The sequence below is a fragment of the Echinococcus granulosus genome (genome assembly GCF_000524195.1).
Source record: "Echinococcus granulosus chromosome Unknown EG_S00002, whole genome shotgun sequence".
NCBI classification, from domain to species: domain Eukaryota; kingdom Metazoa; phylum Platyhelminthes; class Cestoda; order Cyclophyllidea; family Taeniidae; genus Echinococcus; species Echinococcus granulosus.
The window spans coordinates 2823866-2849658 of record NW_020170382.1 but is presented as its reverse complement, the minus strand read 5'-3'; the positions used below and the strand labels follow the sequence as shown (position 1 = coordinate 2849658).

At 35.7% G+C, this 25793-nt stretch overlaps 3 protein-coding genes across 3 annotated transcripts; all 3 read right to left on the bottom strand. All coding sequences in view use genetic code 11, as the record gives it.

Moving 5' to 3' along the window:
- Nucleotides 1–2102: 2102 nt before the first annotated feature.
- Nucleotides 2103–7381, bottom strand: EGR_00639 (Voltage-gated hydrogen channel; the record flags this gene model as incomplete). Its single annotated transcript, XM_024489888.1, has 6 exons — nucleotides 2103–2135; nucleotides 2181–2338; nucleotides 2410–2488; nucleotides 2670–2785; nucleotides 4742–4865; nucleotides 7151–7381. The coding sequence occupies 6 exons, from the start codon at nucleotides 7379–7381 to the stop codon at nucleotides 2103–2105; spliced, it is 741 nt and encodes a 246-aa protein (XP_024355885.1).
- Nucleotides 7382–8344: 963 nt separating this feature from the next.
- On the bottom strand, nucleotides 8345–15377 carry EGR_00638 (hypothetical protein; the record flags this gene model as incomplete). The annotated part of the gene is made up of 4 exons (XM_024489887.1): nucleotides 8345–8703; nucleotides 11948–12072; nucleotides 13558–13683; nucleotides 15232–15377. The coding sequence occupies 4 exons, from the start codon at nucleotides 15375–15377 to the stop codon at nucleotides 8345–8347; spliced, it is 756 nt and encodes a 251-aa protein (XP_024355884.1).
- A 5280-nt stretch (nucleotides 15378–20657) lies between these two features.
- EGR_00637 (hypothetical protein) lies at nucleotides 20658–25025 on the bottom strand (the record flags this gene model as incomplete). Its single annotated transcript, XM_024489886.1, has 4 exons — nucleotides 20658–20772; nucleotides 22807–23137; nucleotides 24846–24890; nucleotides 24923–25025. The coding sequence occupies 4 exons, from the start codon at nucleotides 25023–25025 to the stop codon at nucleotides 20658–20660; spliced, it is 594 nt and encodes a 197-aa protein (XP_024355883.1).
- Between the last annotated feature and the right edge of the window lie 768 nt (nucleotides 25026–25793).

The window sequence follows — 25793 nt, the reverse complement described above, 5'->3', positions numbered from 1 at the left end:
TTATTCACGATTTCTGAAGAAATACTTCGTTTGAAGTCTCGAAAAACTTAAAGTTCTCAAATTTCACCACTTTATTTGGCAACTCAATTGCTTGATATGATCAGATTAGATTTAACCTTTAGTGAAAATGACACCAGAAATGAACAATCAGTGTTGAATAAGAGACTTTGTCATCTCGCGTCAGCAGAGACCTAGTTCAAAGTCTGGGCTATATTTGCATGTATTTTTTAGCCTCACCTAATTCAAGTGACACTCGTCTTGGAGAATTCGTAAAAGTAATCAGAGGAATTTCACCAACGAAGCATTGCAGTCCTAAATTAATAATTTAATAAAAGTGCTGAATTCTACTAGCACAATAAAAGCAAGACAAATTTTTTATTGGAAGGAATAATTAGTTCAACTTAATGTATTCGTCTTAATTTATGCCGGATGTAATGAAGTACAATTATGGGTGAAAAATTGAATTGACAAGAAAACGATGGTGGTAATCTCAAAGGTGGTCATTAGTTTTATTGTTGAATCCATTATTCTCTCCCGCTAAATGTTTACTTTCTTTAAATGTTGATAGAAGACTAGGTATTCTGAGGACCTAAATGCACGACATTTAGCGCGACCCACTGCTGCAAAATATCTTTAATGAAAAACACATTTATTTTTCAAATTAGTATTTGTGCTACAGGATACACACGTTCAAAAATATGCGCATTTTCTAAGCGTGCACATTTTAGGCTATATTTCTGTCAATCTAAAAGTAACAAGATTGCGCGAATTTAAAGTGCTCAAAATGCTCCAATTTTCACGGACAATTAAAGCATGCGACCGTATCGAAATTTCCCAAATGTTTGATATTTATTGCCATTTTCAAAACCCGTCAATGTTTCCTGCTTTTTCAAATCAAATATGCTTTCAAATTTCACTAAAATATTTTCATAGATTCTCTTGTCCGCGTGGCATGTATACTTCCTCAATCATCATTTTTAGCTCACACATGAGGACTGAATGACGGGATAGGAAATGCAGCTTTTTGCGTGTTCGACAAGTTGGACAAAATATGCTCCTAACTTTTGAAGCCTCCAATACGGACTTATTAGAAGAAAGGCTAAAATCATCTAAACATTTATGCTTTTTCAGTCGTGTCCTGGTAACCACAGGTAAACATCAGCATAAATAAGAGTTTGCTAAACACCTAGTAAATATCCCAATGTGTTAAACCACTTTCAAAGGTTTTTTAAAGGCTTTCAGAGCTATAAGCACACCATTATTCCATTTTCAAGAAATTAAGCGAATTGCGCTGCATTTAGCGCGCATAAGTAATGTATAAATGCTTGCGTTAAAATATTCCAGGTCGCTCAACTTTTTACTTATTAAGAATATTGTCTGATTATTAAATTTGTTATCTTCAGAGATTTTATCACAAGCGATGCAAATCAGTAAAAACTTCTGACACAGATCTTTCTCAAGGGACCAAATTAAAATTTTCAAATATTGCTGTTGCTAGACATAATCCCCCTTTGGGGAGGAAAATGTGCAAAACTCAAATGAACATTTGGATTTCTGTTGACTGTTTGCAAAAGCTCGTCTTTATAGGCAGAATTCTATCATACTAATAGTGTAACTAGCATGTTATTTGGTCTTAAATGTATTACAGGCAAATTATTTGCATTGAAAAATTGGCAAAAACTGTGAGGTAATGCCATAAACTAGCAAAATTTGATTTGAGTGCTAAATGGTTTAAAGGAAAAATCCTGTTATTCATCACAGCTACGCATTAACTGTTAGTTATGTATACAAACCTTCAATGTGTTGTTGATTAAACCGTTACAGGCCCACCTTCGTCTAATAAGTTATGACAGCAGAACAATAAATATAACAAGAATTTTTTAAAATACCTTCTTACAAAAGCTGCTTAAATGACAACTTATTGCCAAAACGGCTTCTTTAATTATGACATTAAAAAATTAACTAAAGGAATGTATCCTAAAGTTGGAAAACTTCCTTATTTTATTAGGGCACATAATGACCATACTACTGCATGTAAAACTAGATTATTTGATGCAAAATTGGAGTAGACATTTCCCAAATAGTTAACCTAACAAGCTACGTCAATCTAAGTTGCGCGAGTGCAAAGTCTTGAGCTGCAGTAAATCGTAACTTGCGCTAGATTTAACGCTGATACATACCTGATTGGCACTGTGCGCAGGAGGACTGTTGGCCGTGAATCGAGCTATGGATTCCTTTTGAGCAAGTGGAGCTCCAACAAGTCCGCCCATAAAGCCGGTTGTCAGGGCGGCAATCGACTTCAAGGCATTTTGGGTTTGTTCTTTTGAGTGATACACATCTGTAGGTATAAACAGTTTTACCAAAAGCCAACTTTTTAATCAAAATCATCCGCTTTAATAATCGACTTACAACGAGGTTTGCAGTCTCTGATGGATTCCTCTGAGCATCCAAGGTTTCTGGCTAGCTCTTCCAGGTTTGTTATGTGTTTCTACAGATTTCAAGAAGTAAATAAAAAATCAATGGACCTACAAAGCTGAAACCAAGTAATTCAAATGAAATCAATAGTATTAGTTTATCACAAGATCGTGTTAAATGCTCAACTTAGTATAAACTTAGAATTAACCTGTCCATCCGATTTGGGGGGAGTTGACGTTTTCGGTGATTCTCACCTGAAATAATTCTTTATTCCGTTGGAGATTATCAACTTTTCGTTCTTGAAGGCGTCGTGCACGCTTCTGCAAAATTACTCGGAATTCACAGCGTTGCCTTTCGTACATCAACATAGCTGAAATTCAAAACAATCCTCCAGTAGCAGGTGAATGCAATGACTCTTTAGAAGTTCGTTTTTGCAGGCTATTTTCACAGCAAAAATTTTCACATTTTTTGTTAACTGGAAGAAGGTTCCAGAAAAATTCTGCACAAGTAGGAATTTGTTTAAGCATTTTTAGGTTAAAGCAGACAATGCTTAATAGTTTTTCCCAACACTGTGCAATTCAAATGTCCTTAGTGCTCTAGGAACTTTTAATGTCTTCTGTATTTTGATTTCTCTGTTTATTAAACCTTAGATGATCTTAAGGTTGCAAATTTTCCGGCAATGAAGTCCTGAAATCATGCCTAGGGTTTATTTAAAATAACTAAAAATAAAGGATTTACCTTCTCATTATTCACAAAAAAATGAGCACAATTGATTTTCCTACAATTTTTATCTCAGAGGGACTGTGGCGCATGATACGTGTATAATGAAGTTAGCAAAATGTTAGTAGATGCTGTATGTTGCTAATATTACACAAAGGTATGAACCTAGCACAGTAGTGGTATAATTCTGATAAAATAATAGGTAAATATGGGGAAAAAGTGGACTTATTTTGTGGTTATCTTGAAAATCGCGTCTTATAAATGCCAAAGAATCAAAATATTGTAAAGTCCAATTCAGGTATCAACAACTGTTACTTCTATAAACCTTAAAGTCTTTAAGTTTTTCCCTGATGGTATTCATGAGGAGCAATTGTCGGAATAATTGACACACTAACTCTTATGGCTAAAACCAGTATTAAATGGCACAACGAAACTCTACATTTTATTCGGGATCTCCCTTAGTTAACTTCATGTCTAACCTAAGCAATGCAATAATGACTCTTTCACCGATGCAAAAAAGGCAAATTCCAAGTATGATATGAACATTTCCTCTGATTATTATTTATTTGCTTGATAATACAGAGCCAAATGTACACCTTCGGAGGATTCCCGGAGCTTTGTCCATTAACAAATTTGAGGAATTTAATTGCTTTCATGATTGAATTGAGTCCAAAAAATCTTGAATTACTGGTTTTTTCCCTTTGAGCACATCTCTTCGCCTAACCCGTTACTGTTGGGTGATAAACTACCGCAATAGAAGGCCAAATAGTGATGGAGGTAATTATATGCCAAGAGGGTGCCGCGTTTTTATTTTAGACAAATGCCCAAAACGGATAAGCATTTTTAAATACTTCTGCAAGAAACTTGTAGACCGCGACATAATGCACCTAAAAATTGTATAAAGTCGAAAAAAGAAGAGGAGTAACGCCTTGAGACTTAACCTTATCTCACTTTTGAATACGATACTACGCGTCACAACAAGTGAAAAACCTAATGAGTTCTAATGTCACTCATATAAATTGCATTTCACCTCAGTGAAATTCTTCTGCTCCATCTCGGAATAAAATTTTGTTTCCATGTAATTAGCTTTTTCTACGTAATTGCATTTTTACAAGGGGTGTGAGAAAACAGATTTTGCTTCTGATTAAGCAAATGAACATGATGTTAAGTAGTAAACATTTAATGAATATCCCAAAATTTAGCAAGTAGGGTTTCTTGGATTCATTTTTACTGCAAAATGGTAAATCTGTACAAAACTTGTGCATTTTAAAGCTCATATTTTACCTAAAAATATCTTTTTGTTGTCCGCATGTTCACATAACAGGGCAAATTTCCCTTTTGAAAATTAAGTTGCACAACATGCCAAGTAGGTCTGTGAATTAAACCAACTACAGTTCATCTATCTTAAGCTAAAAAAGTAAAGAATCAGTATATACTAATTTTGCTTCTTGTTCATGGCATCAGCATTAGGCTTAACGCAATGTATACGGAGGTATTTCTCGTAGAGCTCTGCTTTGAAGCCAGCCCCCCTCCTACGCAAAAATACGGACATTGCGCAAGTACGTGTTACGTACAACTGATTATGCTCACAGGAACGTCCACCTACCGTTGATGAGACGCACAATTCTCCAGAGAAGAAGAATCACCATTGCTGAGATTTCCTGAGAGTCCAGCTTTATGTAGGATATGTCCGAGACAAACGATACCAGGATGACAAGCGCATCGGTCACCTGAATAGCAGCCAAGGAAAAAAGAGTGTATTGACAAAACGTTCCTTATTTTGTTCTGCAGAGCTCTCTCTGAACTCTAACAGTTGAGGCGTAATCCTGAAAATCCCGCAAAGCTTTGGGGATTAGATAAAACCTAGTAAAATATGTAAGACTATTTATTAGTCTTACACCGAGAATAATCGAGTTTCTCATTAAAAAGCTAGTAATTTCAAAGCATGTAGGTCGAGTCTTGAAGTAAAATTAGGTAAACAACAAGCCGACTTTATTTCAATGACTTATAAATCTTAACCACGAGTCTTTTTGACCAATTAATTTTTATATATCTGGCTGAATAACATAAAGAATAAGTTTGGAAATACTCATCACACTTTATTTTATCCAGTGCAGAAAAGAATTCGTTTCCATATTGTTATTAGTGTGGTTTTCTGGTTTCCAAGCGGCTTTTTGTGATTAGAAGTCCAGATGGGGAATTCACTAACATCTGTGAGTAATTATGAATACTTTAACCATAGGATAACTGTGTCGACTGATGATATTTTTTCCCACATTTTTATTCATCTATTTGATTGATGGGGAAATGCCCAAAACTCCTTAACCACAGTAACACTAACACAAAATGTCAAGATTTTTACGAAGTCCTGATGAAGTTTTGGTCACAATTATTCTGTCAATATTGTAAATTTGTTGTAATATTTAAAGTAAAATGAATAATAAAGTCGGTGATCAAAGAATTGCGACAATTCCATCAGAAGTGCACAATGATGATGAACATAGAATGTCTAGCGAATGATGCCAATTTATCCTGTGTCATTTCTACGCAACTGCTATGAAATAGCTGCTACGAACAAAGCAGCTGTGCTCTTTGCTCCCGCGTAGTTGTAATACAACTTTATTAACCAATTCATTGAAATCGCCTTGTTTACGAGTATCAGCCTTACATTTCGATTGTTGAACAGGGTTTTCATTCTCTGAACAAATTTCTCTAGCACAGAGTTGTCAATGTTTCTTACACAAAAAAGGCAAACTTTACTCTTTATTCTTTCCCTCAGAAGATAAATTAGATGGAAAATTTTCTTTTTCTGGACTTATGCGGAAAATCGACAAGCGCTTTTTACTATAGAATGATGTGTAAGCAGTTTCCTTACTTGGGTTAGAAAGAAGGTGTAAATTAATCGAGGCAGACAAAAGTTAATGTAACCAAATCTGTTAAAAGGTCTCAGTAACAATTTACTTATTTATTATCGTCTATGCTGTGCAAAGGTTAAAAAAACTCTAGGCGTTTAACAACAACGCATATATTGCTTTTGGTACATTTTCACTATAAAAATAGTGCTAACTATCTGTTTTTTGGTGAGCTGGAGCCAGAAACCGCATCAAGATTAAGATATTTCTTCTTTTAATAAATGCCAGTTCTTTCTACAAAATAGCACATTTGGAAAGCATATTAAGCAGTGAAATATCCGAACGTTGTTAAGTTTGTCATATCCTCAAAATTCTCTTACGCTGAGTGATTGTTTGTGGAATCCGGTACAGGCAAAATCTTACAATAGAAAAACTTTGCGCTTTCGGAAAGGTCGCATCAAGGGGCAATTTAAAAATTAGTATGGCAAAATTTGTGATTCTATTTTGCATCCCAAAAGATATTTTCCAAGATCCGTTCTTTTTGATACCTAATTTTGATATGAAATCAAAGAAATTAGACCTGTGTTTCCACCTAGCTTTGGCAATCTTTGCGGACACTAGCTGCTCCATCATGACTGCCAATTTAAATGTGGTGATGAGGAGAGCTTTAGCATTTGACCCTCACTCATTGACTGGCAAGTTTGGTCATCATTTTTAAATGTGTTAGATTCAAAGTACTGATATCTTACAAAGGCATGCTCACTTACACTCCTGAATGATCAGGAGTAAATATGATTATACTGTATCACCAGATAGTTCAGCTTTAAGCATTTGAAGATATTAAATTGCTGCAACTTAGTAAGGTTAACTCCTTTTCCCCCTTGGGGATACATATCAAACCAGATTTTTGACGTTGCAAAAATTAATCATAAAACGGGAATGACCATTCTCCATTAATTCAATTTCATTCTTAGAAAGGAATGATTTCTGTAATTTCAATGGCGTGAAGTTGAATCCTTATAACAAATGGGCTCCTATTTTGCCGCTTTTTAAGCTTACCTGCAATACGCTTCCGATTATTCATTTATTTATTCTTTTCTAGGCTCAATGTTAACCGAGTAATAATAAATTTCGTTTACATTTCACGCGATTTTGAGACTGACCTCATAGATGTTTGTAAAGAACTTCCGGCCAAGGCAAACAATTTTGAGCACCGTGAAGGCGATGAAGAGGCCAGTGACCCCGATGCTAACGAAGTGCATCACTTCAGAGGCGTGATGGAGCATCGCAGGATTCGTCATTTCCAGTGTGGACGTATCCGGTGGACGAATCTCCGTGGCATTCAGCTGAGCGCATCTTTGTCGCAACACTGAGTCGCATCCTTTATATCCCATACCTTAGACGGTTTTAGCACAATAAATAAAGTTCATTAGAGCCTGAAGTAAATGATGTAGATTATAGCCAAGAATTTAGATATCTACCCAACACTCATTTTTAAACGTTATCGAAGAATGACAGCGCTGTCGAAATCAGTGAGGCATCATGCGATTACGGCCTTATCTAGATACACCATACGTGTTTGAGCATTTTATTTTGATGTTTATGAAAGACAAACAGTTTTGGCTTTTAAAAAAGAAATAAGTACAGAACTTTGCTAACTGGTAAAATCTAAGGTGAAATTATCATGTAGCATCGGAAGTAGCCGCGAGTTAATGACGGGACATTTAAATTAATTTACGTTGCCCATTAAAAGTGCTTCATTCCAATGGACAGATCAAACAATGGTTTAATTAAATCAACTTAATGCTGCTACCTTTACTAGCACTCTTCTAAAATCACATTGTGTTTCCAGTCTGCGTACTGTTTAGCTGTATTGTTTAAAAGTTTTTAGGAAAATAAATAACTTTTCTTTGAAATTTCGAGTCTGGGAGTTACAAAACCAGAGTTCTATATAGTCTAACTTTCCGTAAACTTAAAAATCTGGAACTTTTTAGAAACCAAGAATCCCTTATTTTGAGCAAAATAGTTTATTAATGGTAACTCTTTTTATGATTAGGAGAGAAGTACCCCCATGGCATCTATTCCAACTTATTGGGAGTTATTTAATTCTTTTTGTGATTAAAATACAACTCTGGTAGGATCAACTCATACGTATTCAAATAACTGCCATTTCTTTGTAAGCATTAATGAAACTCTACGAAATAAGACACTTTAAACTTACTCAATTTCTTTTCGCTTTGAGCCATTCTCTCTATTCACTAATAGCTTTTCTGCTCCATAACTATTGAGGTACATATATCACCAAGTTTGAGCAAGTATTTAACAATCTCATTTTCCTTTCGATTTGAAAATTGGAGTTAAGTTACAATTCCAACAAGATCGTAACGATCAGCTTCAGCAGCCCTCCATTTCCCATAGGAATCACAGCTACCGTTTTCCTGTATCCTGGTCGCGGAATTCACGTAGGTCTGCCAGCATTGAATAAAGTCGCCGAGAACAGCCAATTGGTGCTCATCCATGGAGGCGGTGCTGCCCAAAGGAAAAACGGCCTGGTAGTGGCTCTGAGTGGTGTGAATGCGCTGAGTATGGCGGTCGCTGTAAACATTGTCCGACGCGATCCCGGTGGAGGAGCACCACGAACCTGTCCACCGGAAATTGTGCGTTGCCATCAGATAAGTAAGGTGTTGAGCGTGAATGTCGAAAAGTTCTTTATAATCTAAAAGGAGGCCATACTGTATTGGTTAGTGCCTTGAAGCTAAGCTCTGATCTCCACTGATGACAAGAGAATATTTTCGAGTTATGGATAAAAGTGTATATTAATTACCAGGATCTAGCGCATCATTTTCAATTGTTATGAATGGGTTGGAAAGAATGTTTTCTTGCGTGAATGCACTTTTATGATGACTATTAGTAACTTTTGATTGGGTCATTCGTTTTATTATTCTTGTGATTGCGTGCCTTTTACGATATTGAAGCATTCATCTTGAGGGCGTGCGAATTTCAATTAACAAGGTGAGGCCACAAACATAACATTATTGTTTGAATAAGCGTCTTTATATAAACTAAAAAAGTTCAGTTAATGATTACGACTTAAGATATATGTTAAATCCGTCAGAGCATCCATGCTGCCAATATATCAGAATGGAAGAAATTGGGGTCTATAGAAAAGTAAAAAATGCTGGTTTATTTATGTGAGACGGGCATAATACCTATAGCTGGAGAGCATATAAACATAAAACACTAAATCATTTCGATAACCTGGCAGTCAAAATGCATCATGTTCGACTTTATGCCTCAATTTCGTCATGAAATCCCAAAAGTTTCATTTTGGAACTCAAGAATTGACATTCTTAGAGTAAGCATATTTAATTTCCACTAGTTGGTTTTTTATATTAACAACAAATCAAATCATCTGTTACACGTCTGCATCTTGGCCATTGGTGGGTGCTGTCTTAAAAGGCCACCTAAACAACTCTCCGATTCATGCATTTCTTGTGCAATTCACCTTGATTTTGCGATTTTCTGCACAAAGTTAGGTGGCTAAGCAAATAAGTATGAAAAATACACTAAATCATGCATACGAATGCATTTTTTATTGTGAGTAGAAATTCTCATGTTTGTTATCATACAACAGAAAGGTACCCTCTTTATGCTTAGATTTGAGTTAGTCTTTTTTACTATTTTCTGTGTAGCATTTAGGTAGATCCTTTTATTTCTTTGAATCGTTAAATGTACTAGTAAAACTAGTAGAACAATAGTTGGGTGATTTCATACAGTCAGCAAACTTATTTTAGGCTGCTTGAATTTGCGTTTACTGTTCATGTTTGATGGAAAGGTTCTATGAAACTGGATGGAGATCAAAGCATCACCCGGATGAAATTCAAGAGGCCAACTATTCATTTAAAAACCACTGGCTACGGAAATTCGAATATTTTGCAAAATACAAAAGTCCCTCTGAATCATCATGATACAACGCAATCGCTAGACATTCATTAAAACATTAGTAACAAAATAACTTATGCGATTCATCTTATAAATTGCACGATTATATCAACAGAAACACTAGTACATCAATTCGAGGATCACCCAAGGCTATGCCTGTGCACGAGCAAATCGCTATCTTGAAAACGCTCAATGTTAAGTAAAGCCGTCTCCTAATATGGGTTTGGACTTTTACTCGTGAAAAAGTAGACCTTTAGTATTTGCTTCTTCTGCTGTACAAGGGAAGTACGTGGGGCCTAGTTTAGCATATAACGGTATTTCAGGTTCGATATCCACTAGGCTCTCAGTTGCGGATGTCTAGTAATTTTATTGCAGCCATAAAATGTATTGCACATATTACTTACTTTGCCCTATTCACTTTTCCTTGCAAACAGACAGCTTCTGAGGGTTGGAAACGTGGAATATGATAATCGTGAACCGACTGATTAACATTTGATAAATTAATCCTACAGTTTGATAGATGAATTGGCAGTTTGAAAATCCCTTCTACTCTAACTGATTCAAAACCTGTCTTTGCAAAAGTCCGATGTAAAATCATTTTAGGAATCAAAATTTTACACTGATATTATGGGTGAGAATGCCGTGAATTTTATGGAATCCCCACATTCTAATGAACATTTGGTTACGAGAGGTCAGTGAGTACTCCGCACGCAATGGTCGCGTAAACTGGCCCCAACATTTAGCAGTTATTTTACAGTCATTAGGAAATACTAAATGGTTATTGAAGTAAAATAGCTCTCATATTAAATGCATATTACGGTCCTTTTTTAAAAACTCTCAGCACAATACAATCAGGGGAAAACAAATTTATATAAATGTAATGAGAGATAATACGTTTTGCCTAACGGCGCCGCCGACTGTAGGGTGAAATTGGTTTACACGTGGACCTGTGCTGCGATCAGGTTAATTTACTTATTCTTCTTTATTGTATGCTTTGTAGTTTGTGCGAGCTCTGTTAGTGCTGTGCGTTTGTGCAGCATCTCATGGGATTAGTTAGCTACGTCCTTATGTGTGAATTCATAACAGCTGCATGAATAATTAAAATCAGATAACTTATTCGTGTTCTCATTTTATAAGGCAACCGCAGGCTTTGCCGAAAATGGTAAAAGTACTATGGAGCTATGTTAACAAGAGGTACTGTCCGGAAAGCCCGGCTTTATTTTGTATCATCCATTACATTCGAAATGTTTAACTTGTTAGAGAGCAAGAGAGCACTTAGTAAAATAAAATTAAAAGGATTTTTTAAAAATTAAACGTCATTTGGTGATTAGAAGGATATTGGTAAAAACCAATGGGGAAAAGTCTAATTTTTAATGGGTATTTAAAAAGCCCAAATGAATTAAATGAAATGGAGGTTTCCTCAAAAGATGGTATTTTGACCACGCCATTAGCTTGATATTAATGAGATATGATCATTGCGCCCATTTTCTTTGCAGGTATTTCATAGAGCATGCATTAGCACTATGTTTAATAAAAATCTAACCATTAGAATGGGAAAAATTTCAAATGCAGTTTAGTAATTAATTAAACACTTTGATGCCTCTACCTCAAAAGCATTGGAGTTCGATAATGTACCAGTAGTTCTTCCAAGCACTTTCATAAATGGCATTTACAGAAAAAATCAGTTATGCCTGGTCTGAATCTTCTGCCTTCAACAGTCAGTCAGAGGGCATTTGAAATGAGGCTTAATAAGATTCTTTTCCATGGGTGATCATCATTTTTATCAGTTTGGAGCAAGCGATAATGCGTGTTCGTCACATCCCAAAAGCGGATTAATTTTTCACACAAAACACTATCAAAATAAGCATTGTACAAATCTTATTTTCCTAACTTGAAAATTTACTCCCCATTCCCAAAAAGGTTCTAATGACAGTTCATTTACATTTGCGATTGCATGGGATTGCTCAAAAACGAACTTTTTTGTAATCAAGCATCCTTGATACACTAAATCAGCTCACTTTGGATGGACCGAATTTCCAAAATAATTTCAGAAATAACGATTCCTGAGTCAATGAGCACAAGAAGACACAAGAGAATTTGAGCAGCGTTACTGCGAAAACGGCCTAGGCATCGTGTTCGCCAGCTAAAAAGGAAAATCAAATTAACAAGCATTACCACTTTAGGCCAATTTGAACTAAAATACTCAGTTTATACAAATTTTCCAATCATTTTCCAAATCAGAACAGGGTATCTGCTAAGTTTCAGTCACCACAATTTGTGGGAATAGATTTTCGTACATCGCGAGTTCCGCGTTTTTGTGTTTTACCATAGTGCTACTAGTTTATCATTAGCAAATTTAATCACATGTTGGAAATTTGTTGGTATATTCCAGTTGCTTACAATTTAAGTGACCTGATTGGTGCGCTGTTCCAACCTTTTGGTGAACACATTAAATCTTTAAACGCTTGGGCTTGCAATCACCGTTCCTGAAAAATTATGGGATTTGCAGTTGCATCTCATCGCATCATTTGAAAATTACATCTTTAAACCGCATTGCTTTGTAGCCACAGGTGCAAATGCTCCTGATATCTTTTGCTATAGATAGTTTAAGCCGCGTTTTCAGTATTAAATTTTAGCAATACCAATCAATGCAAGCTCAACTGGGTCAACAAAAAAAGCCAATGTATAGTACGCTGTAAGTATTATTTCTCAGGGGTAGGCCCACCAAAATATCACTTCAAAACCAATAATAGATTGTTTTTATGTCTAAAACTGAAGCACTTTTTGAGACTTTGTAGAGATTCACGATTGGCAGTTAAGGATTTTTTTAAATTTGTTTTTGCACCTTGTTCTATATCATGTTGCTTTAAGGTAGAATGTCAGAAAAATACATAAATAAGTAGGCGTGAACCGCCCATAGCTCGCCTTCTTTGAAGTTAATACTATGAACCGCCAAGCTGTCGGTTTCCTCCTTATCCATCTGCTTTTTATATTTAGTGAATTTCTTCTCTACAATCACCTTATTCAGTCACCACGTCGGCTTCAGACAATTGAACACGAATCTTCAGCACAGCATCAGTGCCAACACTCTCAATTCGTTTAAATTTGATTTGTCAAAACACGTTTTTAGCTTGCTCCTTCAATTATGGAGCAATTTTAGGTGATTTTTAGCAAACAATTCAGTGCATCACTGATGTCTGTAGAAATGCATGGCGACACTCAAGATAATTAATGTATTTTGCTTAACCGTATCATATGTTATAGTAATTTACCGTAGATTTCTTTAAACAGAAGGATCCTTGCGAAAAATCACAGCTAAGACCTCCTCCTTGGGATAATGTTGACATTATTGAATTGAAATCCTAGTACCTTGATATCTTTTCTCCATTTTATGTCCCAAATCTTCAAAGATTTAAGGCTCTATTTCAGGTCTACTAAATAACGTAGATATTTGTTTATCGGTATTTTATAAGAGAATATTTAGTATACTTCAACTTTTAGCATTGTTAATTGGGACACTTTTTATGCTTCAGATGATTTTTAAATAAAAGAATTCCAAATAGACCCAACCCTGCATTTTTATCAGGTTTAACCGATGCAAATACACGATTGACAAAAAAATATTCACCTTTGACGTCGCCTACTTTCTGCATGCCGTTGAAGTTCTTCATTCAAGAGGGAGGGATCTATGTTGTCTTTGGCGAGTTGCTTTATAAAGGTCTTGCTGTTAGCCCAGTCCAGCTCATAATTGTACCTGCAAAATAAAATAATTCCAAATCACGCTACTTTGAGAGGTCCCTATATACCATTGTGTGGATGTGGAACAGTTTACCTATGAATAATTCTTACTTTTAACTGCTGGTTTATGAAAAGTTTAATGTCTGTCTAAATGGCTTTAAAAAACACAAAAGCATTTCGTATCAGACTTTTGTCAAGTAATGGTTCATTTGAGGAGGAATTGGGTCATCATTTTAACTCATAGCCGGTACACATTATTCTCTAACAAATTTGAAGCCCCTGGTAACACCGTTGACATTGGTAACATTATTTCCTTGATGCTAAAATTTATTATTTACAGGATAAAGGAGGCTTCCCTGAAAGACGTGATTAGGCCACCAAGCCTATATAGAAATAATTATTTAGAACCTCCTAATATTGCATGAAATTTTATTTCTGTTAGGAAAGACATTCACAAGCAGTTTTGTCTACTAAAAATTTAAAAATACTCTACCTTTTTCTACTTTACATAGGTTGCAGAAGATGCAGATAGTCATACAACTGTGATTTTTAATGAGGTGCATATTTTTCTCTAAAGCAGCTTATTTTAAGACCAATAAATCTAATTTGTCACCTTCTGCAAGGGTTAAATTTAGGTTGTGAATAGAAATGGATAAAATACTTATTGATTTTGGTCGCTTTTAAGTAGGATCTAATCAAGAACCCTTTTAAAATATTTTTTCCTGAGCGAATAGTTTGCCTCATAATTTAGAACGAATGCCCTGTGAATGTTGCAGTGCTTATGCTAAAGGCAGAACTCAAATTAACATTCTTTAAATTAAAAAAATTTAGTCCTAATGGTACTTTGCTTCTAACACTGGCGTTCAACTGACAGTCAAAACGGCGCCTTCGAGACCGTGACACTGGCAGTGATTGTCGTCTCTTTTAACAAAATTTGGTAGTGGAAAGCATTGAGTTATGCTTAATGCTTATAGGAAACTGTCATACTTTGAAACCTACACCATCCACTATCAACTATGAATGTTAAAGAAATACGAAAATTCAAAGGTCTCTAGATATTGTCCGGTCCGCTTTATAGGTAAGTACACATCGTATTTTTAGTTTTTTGAACTTGGTATTGTTGGTTAAGGCTACTTAATAATATTTTTTGAAATGACACTCAAATTTTCCATTGTCTTCGTACCTATGATTTAAATTATGCGATGACACAAAAAATGGTCCATAATATATACTAAAGCTTTTAATTTACCTCTATTTTCTCATTTTGCGTAACTTATCAGATTATTTGAAAATTATTATTAACCAGCAAATGTGTCAAGTCCATTAATGAACCAAATACTTCGGAAAAGGAACCATTAAAAGTCCGATGGGGTTAAAAATACCCCAAAAGCAATGGAACTTTCAGCATTAAAATGACCCAATATGTTTTGCTGGCCTTCCACATAAAATTTTAAAAGTACTGTGGAAGAAAAAAAATAAATATTCCTAAATGTTGCTATTTAACATGAAAATAAAGTGGATAAACCTTCAAGGTTAAAGTACGGGTGAAGTTCCTCATACATACCCAGAATACCTGCCAAGGTCATCCGTTTCCCTAGATTCTTCACTGATAACGCTGGTCATCTTTTCAAGCGTTCCCCTTCGTTGCTGATTCAACTGGCTTTGTTGAATTCGCTGCTGCCGCAGACTCTTCTCAATCATACGTTTCATGCCTGTATCTAACTTAACGTCGTCAGCTAGACTCCGGGGTCAGGCGCCGAAGTGTCATTTCCGTGCTTTGGAGTGTTCGTATCTGTGTTTGTGTGAGGGAGTATGCGCTTGTGTGCAAATCTATGCGCCCTCTATTCCCCTCTCTTCCTTCCCCAGACATTCACGTACCCGCCTAACCATGACCCACACTTTCGTCTTATCACACCAGCCAATGAGACGGTTTGCAAACCCTCCCTCTTGACCAATCACAGCTCAAAGACGTACTAACATAAATGTCCTTCAACGCACGCAGAATAGTCATCAGGGTCTCCCTAAGTGGCTACGGATTGTTTTGGTATTGGAGCATACGATAGAGAGAGGGCCTCATCCCACTACTTTAATATTTGTGATTCTGAGGACTCAAAATGGACTATGGTATTTAAAAAGTGTAGTCAGGATATCTCTACTGAAATTTCTGAAGGAGGAGATGTGGATGTAATCAAGAACTTGGTTGTCTGAAGTGTATTTTGTATGACTCAGGCGTATAGTTTGCATAAATGTAAAATGTTTTAAGAATTTACTGAAAGAAAACGAGATTTGCACTACACTGTTTACACTTTGCTAGGACCACTCCATCAACTTATTTTGCCAGAATCAAAGCCCAAAGCTTTGTACAATAAAATCGCCTAATAAGAATTGTAAACTTTGATAAGTACTAATAACTACCAAACTTTTAAATATAAAGGAACCTGTTAACGCAATTTATGCACAAACGTTTCTTTAGTACCCAAGATTCATTCAGCATCAACAGATCTTGTAACTTTTTTAAATATCATTGTTTCAAAATACTTTTTAGGTAGATTCTGCGATATTTCACTAGGAAATTAGCGTTTTTCAAACCTGCATATTGGAATTCAAAATACATAATGTGTAACACCTCATGGGGAAAAGTGAGTTCATTGATAATCGTCAAGATTGCATTTATGAGCTGGAACACGCGAGCACAGTATCTCGCGAGACCAATCAATGGGTGGCATTGCTATTTCGCTGTGATGGAATGCCCTGACTGCAAATGGAATAAAAGTGCAAAATTTCACAAAACCTATTCGAAAATTGTCTACCTATTCTGCACACAGGACGAAATCAGGCAGCAAATGCTATTTTGTTGTAAAGCATAGAAATTCCGAGCGCTCTTACTGTGAAAATAAGCATTGGTGGATACTATCATAAATTTTATTACTTAATAGAAATAAGCTAATCAGTTAAGACCAAATAGCTTCTTTAGTTACGTTTACTGGTGTCGAATCACATGAAAGGACTCAAAAGCATTTGTGAGGTTTTCTTAAAGAATATAAAATAATTTTGCATCACAAATAGCCTGGCCTTAATGATCCTCGCAATATTTTCCATACAACTTATGCTTTTCAATAGTTTTGATTAAGTCAAGTAACATGAGTGGGCAAATACTGTACACTGAAACTATTGAGATATAGCTTATTTGCCTAAATGGGCAAATATTACCGTTCCATTTTAGACAAAGCCATATTAATATTTTAACGGCAATTAAGCTTATCCTACTAATTTTGAAACCTTGTTAAAGTGTCACTAAGTAATTGTGCTATTTTTAGATATTTCACTACCTAGATTACCGATGAATCTGCACCACCTGACTCGCTTACGTACGATAAATTGAAGGTACACCATTACCATGCTAGTACAATCACATTACAACACGCCAGTACTGTCTGCATTCATCCTCCACATACTAGTGTTCCAAAAACTTGCAAAATTATAGACTTTGCTCATTGTTTTGAAAATTTAAACACAGGCTATTAGCACTTATTCTGTTACGTAGAACAATGATAAAGTAGTTTCATCAATGAGTTTTATAAAGGGTCGAGCAAGGGACATGCCTTGCCTGCATCTGCTTTTCACTATGCGGATGATCGGTCTTATAATTACGTAGGATGTGTTTGTTGGAATGCAACTTTTAGGTGAGAAGCGGCAGGTACATGCGTAACTTGGAAGTAAGGATGCCAATGATGCCTACTTGGAAAATGCCTTAATTTTAGAGTTTAATTCATATTACCATTTTTTAATGATGAGTTTAAGAAATGAAACACAACCCGTACATGAGTAGCGAAGTCAATAATGCATGAGTTGCATTATAAATTTATTCCATCTCCAAACCGATTATCCACCTGGATTTGTTTTTGTAAATCTGTTGAAGGGCCGTTCTCTATCAATTGTTAGCAGAACTTGGCATTGCCTTTGACTCTTTGACATCCCTAGACTACCAATTCTCTTTGTCAAAAGAGAGCAGATAACTTCTTTGTATAAAATATAATTGAATACATCATAATTATTAGCCGTAATGCATTGAGTAATTAGGCGAAATTCTACTGATTGTGAAAACTAATTCTTTATAGACGAAAATGGATGTAAGGCGCTTCACCAGTGTCTTAATTATCATATGTGACTTGGGTTATAATTTCGACAGATGTATCAGTTCAACATCGACCAGAACTAATTTTCGTATTTTTGCAAAAGTTTATCACTCGCATCGCATAAGTGTTTTGGTGCGGGGGAAACAACGCCATTGACAAATTGTTCAGCATCTCTTATTCATCCACTTACAATGGTCAGTATATCGTTCAAACTAAATGTCTATCCATTTAAGGAATCAAAACAAGTGGTAACGGGCAACACTAACTAACTTGTGGCTTGTCACTTGTCAGTGTCATGAGTATATGATCTTCGAAAATGGATGCCAAATATCACTTTATAAGCAAGGTTACATACATTAGATTGCCCACTTTTACTACTCCATTTCTCGTTTTGCTTTTCAAAGGCAACACCTGTGAGCATCAGATATATTAAATTTCCGTTTTAGAAGTGATAAATTCCTTTACTTTCACTAGTAAGTCCTAACATGAATGATTTAGTTTGCTTTAGGCATCTGCTTTTATAGTTCTGTGGAAAGCATTGCCATTACCTTTATTCAATCATAAGGAATTCCAGGTTATCAAATTATCCATTTCAGTGGGAAATTGCTGTTTAAAAAGGCAAATATTTCCCACAACAACTTTGGGTGTCAATTTGAATTGAACATTTTTGGTTGATTCTTTCATTAAGCCGATAAAAGCAGTGTATTTTAGAAAGTTAGTATTTGATTCAAGCACAATTTAGAAGAGTTCCACTGACCAATGCCCATACCCTAATTATAGCCCAAAAAGTCAAATACTGATTGGGGTATCACTATAGCCCATTTGAGGTAGAAATTGCAGAATATCGACCTGATAACTACTTCCTTTTGTATCGGTTTTTTGGCCAGAATGCTCTATAATTTAATACTGTAAAGTTAACTAATAATCGCTACTTCTCCCGATCAAAGTGATTAGATATTCGAGGGTGTTTCAATATTACTGCACCATGATGTGGTAAATGCAGTATACCAGGTGACGAAGGATGGTCGTGTAGTTCTTTGGCAAAGCCCGCCAAAACGACTTGCTGTAGCCCTTGAGAAATTGTAAAATACACACCTCTGCTTAGTCACATGCATTATAAAGTATAGACATAAGTGAACATACCACCAGTACTCTTTCTTACATTTTCTACCAACTTTTCAGTCATTTTCTATTTTTGTTATACTTTGGCTAAAACTGATGTCAATGAGCCTGTTTGCTTTGGGAATTCAAACTTCCAAGTCATCTCACTTTGTTTATCAATTTATTATTTACTAATTAGATAATTCACAGTGCTTAAAACCCCTTATAACCTGCCTTAGTGACCATTTTATTCATTGTTGAGCCTGTCATGTTATTTGTTTCCTAGTTCGTTGAAATCGGGGCTTTAATTAAACGCTCATTAATAAAACTAGTGCAATAAGTTCAGTCTTCCTTTTGAGGCTTAAGGAACTATCCAAAACTATTTTGCTAGACATTTCAGCAATGTAAAGAAACGTCCCAGTGCCTTTATTCTCTCGTCCTTAATACTTCCAACTTTTTTAAAATTTAGATTTATATGATCTTATAGCCGAACGATTGTAGATAGGATGACGGTGACTGAATACGCTTTTTGTAGTGTAAGATTCCACCTTCCATTGTTGGATTAGCTCATTTATTCAAGTAAGGGATTTCTGCACAAGCGACTGAATTGATCTCAACTTTGCTGCATTTAAATGTATCAAAATCTGATTCCACAATGCACTGCTGGAAAATGTAAATACTAGCTTCTGGAAAGAATTGTGCGCAATAAAATTTACCGGGGCATGCTTGAGATCCCTTTGTTTATGCTCTCCATTATTTTAATGGACCTCAGAATCAAAGCAATGCACGTTCTTGGAGGGCTGAGACTTCCTAGTTGTGCTTTTTGATTGGCCACTTTACAATAATTTACTCCGTTTTCTCATAAGCGTTTATCACTTTTATATAATTTAGTTTTTTTCACTTCGATTCTTCTACTTTAAACAGCAACAGTCGAAATCAATTAAGCCGATGCATCTAAATAATAGGTCGTTTAAATTCCTCAAACCTTTATTAACTAAGAAAATGCATTGCTTTTCGCATTACAGTCTCCTCATCACCATGACAGTTTTTCGTTACCGTCTTCAGGAAAACAAACTAAATGTCAGTGACAAGCATCCGAATTCCTGTGTTTTCGAAATGTTGGCGTATGATCTGGCTGCCATCTGGCACACTTACCGAGCATAGGGCTGTCCTGACTAAAGGTATGGGCAGGTTTAATATTTATTCAGATTCCTCTATAACCTATTCTACGGCTGTTTTTTTGTTAACCAGAAATCAAGTCCTTATTCATTCAATTATTTTACTTCACCCATAAGTACATTTGCTGCTATACTGATCGGCCACGTGGATAGGTACTCCTGTCGAAAAGTTTCTCTAAAAACTAATCTAACAAATTTAGGCATCAGAACTACTACCATGCCAGTAATGTTTTAATTTCATGCTTTCATTATCTCTGTTTATTCATCCGGTTTTTTATAACAGTTCACGTAAGGCACCTAAGACTTGATTTAGTGGCTAAGCGTATTTTATGATCAGACAATCAGTTTCTTCGTCAAAAAGTGGTCAATTGGTCTACATTATGGGGTTTGCAAAATCCTGTAGCAACTAAGCTCAAAAATACTACTAAACCACTTAGTAGTAAATTTGATAGAGGGATTAAAACCGAGGACTGAAGAAAACTGAAGGAAATAGGTATCTGTGTGCAAATCTAATGATCTGCAAGTTTTATATGCTTTTTTGAATGAGAACACAACTTTCAAATATTGATACTGGTCTAATTTGCAGTAAAGTAATTAATATTAATAAAACGAAAATGATCTGTGAACTTCAACAGAACAGCTTTATGAATATTTCCTTGAGCAAAATTTGTAAAAGCAAAATTAACTATTCTATAATGAGTAGAATATGGATTTATTATTAATTTTAATTGAATTATTTTGCAATTAGTTCAGTAAAGTCTAAGTGTGTAAATGTTACTAAGCAACCTCAAAGGAATATTACTTCTATAAAGCGCACGAAAAGAAGAAGCTTAAAAATGTGGTTTTGGTACCTTAAAAGCACAATCACGGCCATAAGATTTCCTTCTGTTTTGCACTGAATACAATTTTAAGCTGTTTTAGTGTGAAAAATTTCTGTGTCGGAAGTTCTAAGACCTAATAAACTACACCACACAGGGCCTATACCTTCTCCCAATATGATCAAGGACTTGTAACACTTTAACGATTCTGTTAGAATTAGTTTGATCTTTTTAACCTGGTCTTTCGTGTTTACTAACATTTATGCATTACTTAATAGGGATGGTTAGTGAACTTTGAACTTTGTGAATCTCTACGAGTTTTGCATCCACACTTGATATCTCCATCCCATGATAAATCGGTGTGGCTGCACGTACTTTTGCCACCGTTATTGCATCCGCTTCATCTTTGACGGTGTAATGGAAAGCGTCACTCTGAGAGTATGTTTGCTATTAACTGCAAAAGAACTAGGTGACATCAGCACATGTGATAGCATCAAGAAACCATGACACCCTTGTCGTAGCCGAATCAGGAAAGATGAGCGGCAAGTATGCATCAATGTGACATCAAGTCAAATTATTGAGTTCATGCTGATTTGAACTAGAATGGGGCAAATTTCATGCGTGGAACAAAAATTTATCCCACTTTCAGTTCTAAGTAGGGCGTTATGTCACTACTTACTAATTCCATTGACACTACATATTTGAGTCAGTTGGTGCTTCAGTAATAAAAATTGGCTTTTTGGAAAACCCAGGCAATTTTATCACTTTCTATTGCGGTAGTTAGGCAATTTGATGTATTCCAAATCTCTCGTTTTCTTACTTTGACTTTAACACCCTCTCTACAGGTTGCTTAATACAGTTTATATTTTATGTAACATTCTACTTATACCTGCCTATGAAGCAACCTGATAGCCAGGGTTGCCTACTCAAGGCCATTTGACTACCCCTATTGAAAGTATCTTCCGAATGGATTAGCTTTAAAACCAAATAGTGGATAACCTATTTAGGTAAACTACTAATTGCTACCATTGTTAATTTAATCAGCTCTTACAATGGCTCGGAACTCGGTTTTTGCACAGCTGCATTTTTAAAGGAACTCCTTGCGTATGCGACCGGTTCCCCTTTTTAAAAGGTGCCCACATCAACTTTACAGGCCTCCATTGTACATACTAAATTACTTACTGCAATTGCAACTTCTACGTTGTGTCAAAAATTTTGTAACTTTCCTGAGGACTGAAATAATGATTGGCTATAGATCAAATAATTGTCATTTTCTTTGCCGAATAATACCTAGGGAGTAAATAACTATAAACTACCTATAATAATCATCTCAATTCTAGAGTTTACTGCTGAATTGGCTTTTTGCTTCTGTGCACTGGCATTTTAATTCTTGATCGTCGACTACTAATATCATTTAAGCATTTTCAATCACTTAATGTTCAGCGATGAGATGCGCTACGACATTAAAATAATTTCAACATTCAATGTAGACTGCTTCCATAAAACTACGTTATATTAAGGATATGTTAGGCATATTTTTGTAGTCTTGTGTATTAAAACCCGTGTAATAAAATAGTTTATTTATGGCTTTACTAGATTCCCGATCCCTCGGCATCATTTGGGTACCATGGCGTACAAACAACTGGTAATGGCCTCCTAGCCAGTTCCACATCAGCACAATAAACCGTTTCCCGTGATGGAGAGCTTCATTATGTTTTCAGGGTAAATCAAAAGTTACAGAAGTTTGAAAAGCTTATACGGTTTAATCAAGAAGTGTTGAAATTATTTATAATCTACTAGATTTATAACTAAAGTAGTTTATCAGCTGACTTAACGAAGTATTTATGGTCTGTATTAATTCTTGTCTTTTGCTGTCCTTAAATGTTATGCACTACAGCTAATATACCTAAAGGGAAACTCCCTTTGATTATAAAGGTTAATATGCAATAAATTACTAAGGCGATTTTCGAACATTGCCGAATTACCGACCAACATAAATGCTTTTAAGGTAGGTAAAGTGTCCCATACAGAAATATTACAATCATCCATAAGGCCGCGCAGTATTTCCTCAAAAGCCCAACTAGATATACTTATTAGAATATTTTTTCTAAAGTAAAGTGCAGTGGTAATGTAAAAGCTGGTTTTTAACAGTACAGGGTGTGGACGATAATGAAATATTGGTGATGTATACTTTATAAAATTTAATTGACCAAATAATGATTTCTTTGAGATTTCGGCTAATGAAGGATATTTAATGATTTCATGGATGTGGTGTAGCTCTACGAGACTTCCCTGAAGACAAAGGGAGGCATACTAGGACGAGGTATATATATTGCCAGTGTATAGAAGAGTTGAGGGACTTCGGCATGGCCCAGAGACTATGCAGCCCAGCTGAAGTGCAGAAATGAAACATTATTTGTTTTTAAAGTTAAAACAAAGATCCAAACTAATAATCAGGACATTGCAGTAGCCGTGTGAACTTTCAATTCACAGGTCACTCCAGAGTCCTGCATTAAACAGGCTTTTACATTTGGAACTCTCTTTTCGAATAATTCTTTCCAACTGCTCCATTGTCTCATTTTTTGCACCGACAAAGGCTAGCAAAGAACACACCGGTGAAGTGGTAAAAGTAAGGATAGAAATGCTCCCAATGAGTTGTTATCCCTATTTCATGCAGACTCTCCACCACTATGTATTCAAAGTCGTTCCAAATTACGCGATTTAATGCTCTACTGAAGCAAAACATCTATTATTTTCAGGTTTTGCATTTCTGTTAGGGTCTGTTTATGACAAACCTTTGTTTAGCGATTCAAAGCTGTTTAGGAATTTGCGTCATCACCACAAGCTTCAGGACATCTAGTTTTATTTCACATCTTGTTTTAGAACCAATGTGTATCATCAGCTAAATATTTTATTATATTTTGAATGAATTCGAAAGTGATTTGCATGCTTCAAGTGGGTTATATGCGCTTAATATTTCAAAATTATTTGTGTTCGAAAACCTGACTAAAATAGCCTCGTAAAATGTGCTAGCAATTGGAACACAGCATGAGTAAATTATTGTAAGGTTTCAAAATATGTTGTTCTGAATTTCTGATGAAAAATCCACAATTTTTCATCTTACCTTCCTTTTTATTTCTCAATCAGAGTAACATGGTTGATTTGTTTGCAATCTTCTTCGTTATTAGTCATTTATTGGCCATGCTGTTCTAATGTTGATATTTATTATTTGTGGCACATATGTAATTTGTAGAAGAGAAATGGTTTACAGAAATCATAGCCATAACTGTGTCAGAGGCCATTTTCTCTCCTACTCTAGATGCGTTTATGCCCAAGTTTATGAAGCAAAACACTTTAATACTAAACAAGACATAAATCGAAATGCGCCTTTTACACACAATTACAGTCACCCTTTATTGCCATCTACAATCATTCCAAAAAGGCTTCGGTAATTGGTGTCATATTTGATTCTCGAAGCAGAGATTAGGTAAATTTTTAAGTAATGCTGCGCTTATTCAGCCTCCAACGTTCCTGTCCAGAATTAATGGCATTAGATATGAGCGACTAGCGAATAGTCGTGCTCAGAGTATATCCAGCTCTCATTTGAGGTTCTGCAATAAGTAGAAATTAAGCAACGAAACTTACCCGCTAAGTTTCATCTAGTCGTGCTAAGCAAGCAATATATTGAAAAGAACGATTGTCTGATGGTAGATCACCTCGATAGCAGTTTGTTACTGGTTCGATATTTCTGTTTAACTTTAGAATGCCTACTTACACTACTTCATTGTTATACCTCGGAATATTTCAAGAATTTTATATACACAAGAGAAGTTCTGAATTAACATCCCCCAGGAACTGCCAAAATTATTGCTAGATTATTGCAAATTAAGGCTTAACATAGATGGGTCCTAGTCAAGCGATGGCCCGTTTTAAATTTATATTTACCTATTAACGGTAAAGTTGTTTGCTCCTGTTTCGGCAAAATTTTATCTATTGTAAATTAGACGAAACATTTGCCTTACCAATCTTGGGTAAGTGACCTTGAGGCAAGTTAGCTGAAGGAATAAAACGGGTGTTACGTTGTTGATTGGTCAAATCTTTAACATGACAAAAGTGGTGCCACATGCAGGTCACTGTGATGACAAACTGCAAAAATTTTCGTGCAAAACAAGGGTGAAGGCAAATTTTATATTAAATTAATACAACTTATGACATACACATTTTCATCCAGCTTCGATGTGCTCTTTTAAAACCTGTGTTGCTTCCTACCTGGAAAAAGCTCGTATTTAACAATTTTATACTTTATACGATTGTCTCTTTCAATGGGTTGTACCAAACCCTTGATGCTTTTTAAATACTGAGTTTCAGACAGTTACCTTCTGGCATAAAGAAAGGATGCTTATGTAATGCATGGGTTGTTTACTCGACTCTTTTTTGGTAAAGCGGCCATTTAAGTCTCCGCAATTGCACTTCCGCTCGGCGGCATGGCCTCCGGACCATGTCAATAGCCTCTCAGCCCTACTAAAAGCAAAAGGTGAACCCTGTCCTAAAAGACAACTACCCTGATCTACATTCCTGACCGCTGATTCTTAATGTGACGGAATAAGAGCATATGCTATGGATGGGAGAATCTATGACGGCCTTTAACAGGGCGGTTGAAAGTGGTATCTAACTTCAGACACCTAGTCCAGTCTCGTGTTCTGTGAGAGGACCATTAACAAATGAAGCGGCACTAGCTGTGGTTGTGAACTATTTAAAAAAGCTAGTTACGGAGTTGGGTAGGATCCAGATAGACATGCCTGGTCAGCGCTGAAGCGAGGGCAAAGTGAAAAGGTGACATAAAAGCAAAATCTATTCTTAGGAAACTATTTTAAACCTTAACCTTCATTAAAT